Source organism: Sesamum indicum, linkage group LG12 (assembly GCF_000512975.1).
Source record: "Sesamum indicum cultivar Zhongzhi No. 13 linkage group LG12, S_indicum_v1.0, whole genome shotgun sequence".
Classification (NCBI taxonomy): Eukaryota; Viridiplantae; Streptophyta; class Magnoliopsida; order Lamiales; family Pedaliaceae; genus Sesamum; species Sesamum indicum.
In genome coordinates, this window is record NC_026156.1 from 5,648,926 (window position 1) to 5,658,994 (window position 10,069).

Consider the following 10,069-nt stretch of genomic DNA (forward strand, 5'->3'; position numbering starts at 1 on the left):
CACCGTCGGAGTGGGGGAATGCATTGTTCGGTCTTGAAGAAATTCTTTGGAGCAAACATAATTTCACCCAAATTAAAATTATTTTTGAAATAGTACTTCCTGCTCCAAATGCTTGCTTGTTTATTACTTATCTCTCCTTCATTGTTATTCACTCCAACGTTAAGATCTCTGTAATTGACTTAAGCTTCCCGTGGGAACTTGGAAGCGTAAGGAGTCACTGTAAAGTCTCCTAATCCAACATATGATCCTGTTGGAGTTTTGTGCATTTTCTTCTTTCCAGTATGCCAAAGGGATCTTGTAAAGATTATCGGCCCTATGAGGAAATGGAACTGCAGATTCAGAAATTTCAGCTATTTTTCCAGCATATGGGTTCAAGAAAATCTGTCTCCTTGGCTTCTGGTCTATAGAGCCGTCTCCACATGCCTTTAAACCCGCGTTGGGAGATGGGTTTCTGCACATAATCGGATTTTCCTTTGAAGTATTTTAAATTGGGGTGTGTCCTATTTAGCAAAACTTCAGGTGATACGAATGGGAACTCGGAAAAATACAGGACGGAGTGGATCCATCTTATTTCTTTGCAGTCTTCTCTTATGAAGCCCAATTCTGGAGAACTTTCTTGCATCGGAGGAAACAATTTGTCAACCCTACCCAATGAAAAGTGAGAGAAATGAAGCACGAATAGTCATCTTCCTTCCATCCTGGCTGGCGTTCACCTTTGCTATGTGGACTCCGACGAATTTGGGTCGATTTTATGCGCAATGTATCACTAGCGGTGAACGAGTTGAGTGGCATTTTGTTCTAAAGTTCTATGGATTATGAAAACCGTGACTCTTTTTGGAACATCCTCCAATTATACTTTCCATGCACCAAGAATTACACCGAAACTAGCACCTCCACCATCCCTAATGCCCCAGAATAAGTCCTCACCCATCTATGGAGAATCCTGCCACTGACATCTACAGTTCTTGCATCAAGAACATTATCTGCAGCCAACTCATATTTTCTGAGCATTCCTCCGTAGCCCCACCAATGTACCCGCCAATACCAACTATTGGGCATTCAGCTGCTGGCAATTCTAGTATTGGGCGTTTCTCGGCGATCCTATAATATAACATGCCGAGGATAGCACCGCTCAATCCATGCAGTTTTCTAGGTAGATCAAATCAATGATGACAAATGGGACTTTAGATACATATATAAGATAGACCCTCAAAGTCATGGCCGCCGCTTCGAGTTCTAATTCACAATAGATGAGAGGTGGGATTTGATCAACTAATTTTACCTTTCAAAATTTGTATCTGCTCAAGTTTTAAGATATTAACGCCAAGAAAATATGAAAAAGCAAGGGAATAGTGGACTACACTCTTTATTTAAGCGGAATCAAATATTTATATAAGGAATATATTTTGCTCAACATTTCATAATTCAATTCCACCAGAATTGGAAGTTTTGTATGACGATATATAGGTGAAGAGCTGCACGATCGAATAATGCTATTTTTAAGGTACGATCAAACAAAAAAATATCATATGCTTGAATTATGTAAGAAAAACAATCAAACATAAAATAATTAACATGCTTAATCACAACGTGATTAAATTAATCTATCATAACTAATATGCATGAATCACGTTGTACGAAAAATAATTAATCTAAAATAATATGCAAAAAGAATCATTCATGACGTAAGAAAACTAATCAATCATAAAAAAATATGCACGAATCACGATGTGATGGACGTAATTAATCATATAAGATAAGTAGGACTTATTTTAAATTCATTTAAGATTGATTTGGTTGAGACAAAAAATAGATGTGCCAAAGTAGATAAAGATAAAAATAAAAATGAATGAATAAAAAAAAGTTTTGGTGTTCGATTAGGAAAAACAGATAAAATTGAATATATATGAAATTCTTCTTAAGTCAATTTCAGTTCCATCGAAAATTGGACGGATTAGTAAGTATAAATATATATATATTAGTTTTATTTACTATATTATACATATATATAATCTCTCTCTTCAATTCTTATTCTTTTTCCTTGTTGATAATATCAGTACATATTTTTTTAGAAAAATAACTAAATTGTTGAAAAACTACTACTCCGTCGATCCTTTGTAGTAATTTTTATTTATTTAAGTTGTATAATTTAGAATAAATGCACAATACTCACTTTGATGGATACTTTTATAATAAGATTTTTCAATTTTCCATATACTAAAATTATTTTAGTACAATATTAACTTATTAATTTTTCAATATAAAATAAAGAGAAAGGGTTTAATCTATAGAAATAATATATAAATAGGATTTACCGTCAACAGAAATAATATATAGATAGGATTCCTCCAAAAAAAAAAAAAAAAAGTTCCATTAATCATTATCAATATCTGTGTATAATATAAAAGTGTAAGTAATCTATCATGTTTTATGTTTTTTTTTTAATTTTTTTTAGTGCTATTTATATCATTTTCATATATAAGTGGATTATAAATTTATGTGTACAAATTAAAAAATGAGATTTGCACTATTAAGTCAACTTGTGTCGAGATAAGGGAGGAAGAGGGAAATCCCCATGCATGATTTATGGCCAAGATCATGGATCTCCGCTGGTACAGTGATCCAGGCGCTTAATTAATGATGAGCCGTCTGATTCAAGGCTCAAGGCCTATGATCATGACACGTGGCAGCTTAGCATAGTCAATTCTAGCTCTATAAATACACGGAGCTTAAACCATTGTTTCAGTATTTTTTTTTAATAACGGTAAAATAGTAATATCCATTTCAATGTCTAGGAGTGTGTAATTATTTTTTATTTGAGAGTGATGTTTATAATTTTTAAATATGAAGAGCAGTTATAATTTGATATTTTTAATGTGATGACGACTCAATTCAAATTTACATTAGAATTTGAAAGTCAACTTCAAAATTTGCATAGGTTTGGATTCCAAATTGGGCCATGTGGTCCAAAAGTGAGCGAAAATACAACAACAAAGTGTGGACCCTCTTAGAGTGGCCCAAGTGGTCCAGGCCCATCAACCTTCCGTTTCATCATATTTTTAACGTGTTTGAAATATGCGTGCATTTTAGTATTATTTAATAAGCTACGAACTCTCTGCTGCGTATGAAAATTTATAATATTTTTAAATTACATAATAATATGTCAAATTTTATTATATACAACAGCGCAAACTTATTTATATAAATCTGAATACTAAATATTTACTAATTAAATTTATTTACTGAATGTTTTAAAAACAAAAATAGAACAATATTATCATAAAAACACATTGAGATTTTTTTATTATTAAAAAATGTCAAAATTATTAGAAATTAGCATTCCGTCAAAATTGCTTAATTATTCGTTTTGCTATGTATAGATTTGATTTTAATGTTAGTACAAAATTAAAAAAAAATAGTTAAAATATATTGAATTGTGTGTTTCTATAGAAAAATGGATGAATATTTTCAATTGTTTTTTAATAGTAAAATTACACAAAGAAAGAGCCCTAAAGTTTAGTATTGAACAATATATATATATATATATATAAAAGAAGAAGAACCCAAATCATTAACTGTCGTTGTCTTTTGGACTTTCCTGAGATGGGCCGACAATAGCCACCGGCGGCTTTGTACAAAATCCTTGTTCAGTAACTCTTTTTATGCGGACGCGCATGAAAGTTGTTGCATGGATTATTGATTGTACGCGCTTGCCCAAAACATGACCTTAACTAATAGTAAAAAAAAAAGAAGAAGAACCCAACTCATCAACATAATATTTGGATTTATTTTCTAACATTATGTTTGGTTTTATTTTCGGATAATTTCTGAGACAAAATAAAACACAATCAATGTTTGCCTCTTTATTTTCACACATTGATTGTGTGTTTTTTATTTTTGAACTTTCTATATCTAATAGATATATACACACTTATATATATAAATATAATATAAAAAAAATATGATTTGACAATGAACAGTAATTTTTGTCTTCAGAAAATACAACATTAAACATACAATATTTATATATATATATATTTATACATAAAAAATATATAAAAGAAACATGATTTGACAATGAACAGTAATTTTTGTTTCCCAAATTGCAACAACAAACATACACCACTTATTTTAAAATATCTTAAATTACCTCTAAAAATAAATCCAAACATACACTCTATCTCCAACACACACTTATTTATCTCTATTTTTCTCTCTCTATCTCTAAAACACAAAGTAAAACACTCCAAAAATAAAATCAAATATAATGTAAGTGTTTTATGAAGATAGAGAGAGAAAAACAAAGATAAATAAGTGTGTATTAAAGATAATATGTATGTTTGGATTTATTTTTGGAGATAATTTAAAATAAGTATTTTATGTTTAATGTTGTGTTTTGGGAGACAAAAATTACTATTCATTATTAAATCATGTCTGTTTTATATATTTATATATATGTATGTATATATATATGTATGTATTTATGATAAAATAGTTTAAAATACCTAGATAAGATATTTTTGAATGATGACAATATTAGGTATGTTTTGACTTATTTCAAAAATAATTTGAAAATAAAAATAAACGTAATGCAACTGTCCTATATTAATAATTAAATATTAATTTAATATTTCCAATTGGAGTTTTGGACTTTCCCGAGATGGGCCGACAATAGCCACCGGCGGCTGTGTACAAAATCCTTGTTAAGTAACCCTTTTTATGCGTACGCGCATGAAAGTTGTTGCATGGATTATTGATTGCACGCGCATGCCCAAAATATGACCTTAACTTTTAAGAATTTCGACTGACGTATTCATTAAGGTACTAGCTACCATTATTATTGTCCCTTGATTTATTAGCGATAATTGCGCTATCTTTCAATAGAATGTAATATAATCATATATAAATTTATTATAATTTAAAAAATTATATTTAACACTCCTAAAGTTTAGTTTTATCTAATGAATAAGCACTCGTTGATTGAAAATCACTGAAGTTGATGGTATTAATAAAAACAATTCAATGAAAATTGATATTTATCATCAATTGCCTTATTATAAATTTATTGCAGGTCAAATAATTTTTTTAGGACTAAATTACATGCATTAACGCGTGAAGACGTATGCACATGATTTGACAATAAAAATTTATTTAACATTTAATAAATTAATATTATAAATTAATAATTTTATAAAATTAATTTATTTAATATTTAATAAATCAATATTATAAATTAATAATTTTATTAAATTATAAATATAACCAGGACAAATTTTTTTAAAATACGAATCTATTGTTATTTACTTCTTCTTAAAATTTAAATCTAATTGCATTCAACTTTTAACTTTTGGGAGTGCAACTAAAAAGTCCAGTATTGCATTCTCATATTACCGCTATGGGGCCTTTTTTCCACATAATTGATTGCAAAGACATTGTATCATTTTTAACTTCATCTTCAACAGGTTGGTTGAATAAATAAAATATTTTTAAATTAATAAATTATTAATTAATGAGTATGTCTTTAAATTGATAAAATTATATGATATCAATATTATTAATTTATTGAGGGTATATTTTACAAAGACGAAGAGATGAGAGAAAGGAGGATGTTGGTTGGGCATGTGGGTTTGAGAAAGACATAATTTGTCCACTTGAGCAATTTTATGATATTTCTACTTTCTGCACAAAGAACAGGATTGAAGCATAACATAGCTAGTCTTTTTTCAGTATCCAGACAACCACATCTTCAGTTGTTTTCACCAACACAACAGATTTATTCGTACGATATGATATAGCATAAATTATTGCTAAAGAAAGACAAAAGAAACACAAAGCAGTATGGATTCAAATTAAAGGAAACATATCCTGGAAGTCTGCATGACCACGTAATGTTCCTCATGAATATGATCTTATATGTCCTCTTTACCTGTCCACCATCGCCTTGGGGGAATGCTTTGTTCATCCCTGAAGAAATTTTTTGGATCAACTCTAGTTTTCACCTGAACCAATCGATTGAAATTTTTATTGAAATACTTGGCGCCCCAAACTCTTGCTGTTGCAATACTTATCGGCCCTTCATTGTTATTCACTCCAATGTCAAGATCTCTATAATTGAAATAAGCTCCCCGAGGGGACTTGGTAACATAAGGAGTCACGTAACGGTAAAGCCTTCTAATCCAACTTATATACTTGTGAGCATTATGTGCGTCTTTTGCTTCCCAGAACACCATATGATGCACCTTGTAAAGATAACCAGCCCTATGAGGAAATGGAGTTGCATTATCCGGAATTTCAGCCATTTTTCCACCATATGGGGTCAACAAGAACTCTGCTTCGCTGCCTTCTGGTTCATAGAACAGTCTCCATACGCCTTCAAACCCGCTTATGGGCATCGGTTCCTGCACATAATCTGATTTTCCTTTGTAGTATCCTACATCAGGCTGATACCTGTCGAGCAAAGGTTCAAGTGAGTCTATGGGAAATCCGGTATTATACAGGATGGATTGGATCCAGCTCATTTCTATGCAGTCATCTCTTACTAAGCCCAATTCGGGGAATTTTTCTTGCATCACCGCAAGCAGTCTGTCGACACCACCAAGAAAAACAGAGTTAAATGCTGCACGAATGGTCATCCTTCCACCCTCGCTGACGTTTCTTCTAGCCACGATTCTGAGGAATAAGTCTTCATCGAAGTTAGGCGCGACGTACTGCCAGCGATGAATGAGTTGAGTGGCATTTTGGTCCAAATCCCTGTAGATAGTGAAAACAGTGACCGTTTCTGGAACATCTACCAATCGTACTTTCCATGCAAGAATTACGCCGAAACTTGAACCTCCACCACCCCTAATGGCCCAGAATAAGTCCTCACCCATCGATTTTCTGTCGAGAATCCTGCCATTAACATCTACTATCCTAGCATCAATAACGTTATCTGCAGCTAGGCCGTATTTCCTGAGCAATACACCCCAGCCTCCCCCACTGAAGTGTCCGCCAACACCAACAGTTGGGGAAAAACCGGCTGGAAACGCCAGTTTTGGGCTTTTAATCGCGATATTATAATATAACATGCCAATGGTTGCACCAGCTCCAAGCCATGCAGTTTTCTGCTCAGCATCAACTGTTATTTCACTGAAGTTCAGCAAATCAATGATCACAAATGGGACTTCAGATACATAAGACAGTCCTTCAAAATCATGGCCGCCACTTCGAGTTCTAATTTGCAATTGATTGTGTTTGGCACAGTAGATAATAGGGGCAACTTGGTACTCGTACTCGGGGGTTATTATCACTAATGGTTTCGGGGTGGAATCTGACATGAATCTTTTGTTTCGGATTGAAAAATCAAGGACAGACTGGTAAGAAGAGTTGATAGGGGTGTAAACAAGGCTAGAAATTGAGGAATAGTTTTGAAATTCTTCCTTGAGACATAGAAGAAAACCATGGACGTTTCCGTCAGCAGAAGCTGCACACGAGCACGAAAAGACAGTAAAAAGAAAGAATATGAGGGTGGAAATGGTTGGAGTCTTCATGATTCTGAGATGCTGTAATTTGTGTTTTGGGAGCAGAAAGGTGTTCTACTTATAATGCTACTTGGTGAGTGGGAAGGGAAACTGGGAACTGGGAACTGTGAACGGGCAATTACTTATCGCCATATTAGGTTGGAAGGTGAACGTGCCGTCTGAATTTAAGTCTACCATCAATAATTGAGCACACCTTGTGAGTTCCATTTGGAGAGTGGGTCATCTTTTAATTGTGCGACACATGCATCTTAATTGACATGAGCTCCGCGACGCCACAGACGTATTTCTTTGAAATGTGTTTTTTACCCCTCAACAAAAATATCTAGCCCACATAGGTTGATTTTATAGATCCGTTTTCAAATTGATATATAATATGTGGGTATATTTGAAGATGCTTTACTGGATAAGCCTCTAAGTTTCTTTCATGGAAGTCGAAATATAAACCTTGGCTTAAATACAATTTTCGTCTCCCAACTTCAGGTCATTCTCGTTTTAGTCCTCTAAGTTACTAGGGTTCCATTTTGGTCCCGTAAAATTGAAAAAATATCAATTTTATTACAAATTTAGTCGAAAAGTTGAGTCACTCACCAAAATTAATCTAATATAGGCTAAATGGAATGTATATTAATGCCAAATTATGCGACTTCAAAATAATCAAATTAAGCTTTTTTTTTTTTTTTTTTCAAAGTCCATAATCAAATTAATCTTGGTACGTAGGTTTATAGGATTAAAGGCAATTTTCATCCCCTAACTTTAGGCCATTCTCATTTTAGTCCCCTAACTTGAGACTATATCTTCACCACAACATCTTTTTCAGACAATCACAATACAAGCCTCAATTTGGATGGTTACCAAACATACCTAAGAAGGTGAGTTTGGCCAAACACTCGTATTGGCAATTGGTGGCCCAAACACCACTTTATTCATCTAACCTACATTATATATACATGTTACCAATTTGTCCTCGTTTTCCTCTTCTCCCACCCAATTTTGATCTCATCGTTCACCTCATTATCTCATTTTATTATTTCACATAATTAGATTTGAACACAATTCCTCCACCACTTCGATCAATTGGTGAGAGGAAGTACGTTTTAGAGAAAGAAAACCATGGTAACTTGGTAGGATATGATAATTAAAAGGGTAAATTGCATAACATCCTCCTGTGTTTTGGTTAAAATGGAAAATTCTCCTGTGTTAATTTTATAAGCAAAAAAATTCATGCAATTTATAAATAAAAAATTATTTTTTTAGTCCTCCAACTTTATTCGCTATGAGCTTTAGTCCTATAAGTATGTCATTTTTTTTTATAAAGTTCATTAAGTTTTAAAATTGACGAGATATAATTTGGATTATGATTTTCTACATGATTTTACAGTTATATTTTGAAAAATAGAGGGAAAGTGCCCATGTGGCAAGCAATTTGTTAAATTTGTAATTTATATACGTGTATAGCCACATGTGTTGACATATGGCCATTAATGCTAACTAGGCATTATTCAAATACCAAAATTCCATTTAAATTATATAAAATTTTAAATTTAAATTAAAAAATTAAATTAAAATTACAACATAAAATTAGATATATTTTTATAATTATATTATGATATAATTATATTTACACCCCTCATCTATTGCCATTTTACACAAATCACCCCCACCTTTTAAAAATTAGAGAAATCACCCTGACAATTTTTAAAACCCCAAAATGCCCCTGCTGACCTGGTTAAAGTTTAATATGAATTTTCAAGTATAGAAATACACTTAGGGGTGCTTCTATAATTACCAAAAGGTATAGGGGGTGTCAAAGTAATATATATGGGCACGGCTAATATGGTCTCTCAAAATTGATATTTACTCTTAATTAACTTATTATAAATTTATTGTAGGTCAAATAATTCTTTTGGGATTAAAATACCCTTCTCACAGTGAAAATATACCTCATTATGTAATAATGCGTGAAGATGTATAATGATAATTTCACAATAAACGATTTATTTGACATGCAATAAGTCAGTAATATGCCAATCAAGAGTAATATAGGTTTTCTTTATTTTTTTAATATCAACATATTCGATAAATTTTACTAATTAACCAATAATCATTTTATTAGGGGCGAACAGTAATTTGTCCATGTGATATTGAAAATGAACACATTACTCTCCTATTACAAAAATATAGTAATTTATTCCCCTGTATTTTTTAAAATGAAGAAATTTACCTCCGTATACAGGGAGGTAAATTGCCTCATTTTAAAAATCATAGGGGACTAAGTTGTTATATTTTAAAAAATATAGGAAGATAAATCACTATTTATTTTTCATAACTGAAAAAATTACTCATTTATAATATTACAATAGAGTTGCTTACATTTTTCTCATTTTAGTAGTGACTTATAATGAAATAAGAAGGACATCAATAATTGGTGAGATGTATTATTGGCATACCAACCAAAAAAGGAAATCAAACTAAAGGAAACATATATAGAAGTTGGCAGAACCATGCATGCACGTTCTGTTCTTCATGGATATAATCTTATATGTCCTCTT

General features: G+C 31.9%; 1 protein-coding gene and 1 pseudogene across 1 annotated transcript; both read right to left on the reverse strand.

Moving 5' to 3' along the window:
• LOC105175935 lies at positions 719 to 2,961 on the reverse strand (annotated as a pseudogene).
• On the reverse strand, positions 5,681 to 7,660 carry LOC105175805 (berberine bridge enzyme-like 18). The gene has a single exon (XM_011098398.2). It carries the CDS (start codon positions 7,527 to 7,529, stop codon positions 5,910 to 5,912), a length of 1,620 nt encoding a protein of 539 aa, XP_011096700.1. The 5' UTR covers positions 7,530 to 7,660; the 3' UTR covers positions 5,681 to 5,909.

Coding starts and splice junctions, on each gene's coding strand:
- LOC105175805 (XM_011098398.2), bottom strand. CDS start 7,529: ATGAAGACTCCAACCATTTCCACCCTCATATTCTTTCTTTTTACTGTC.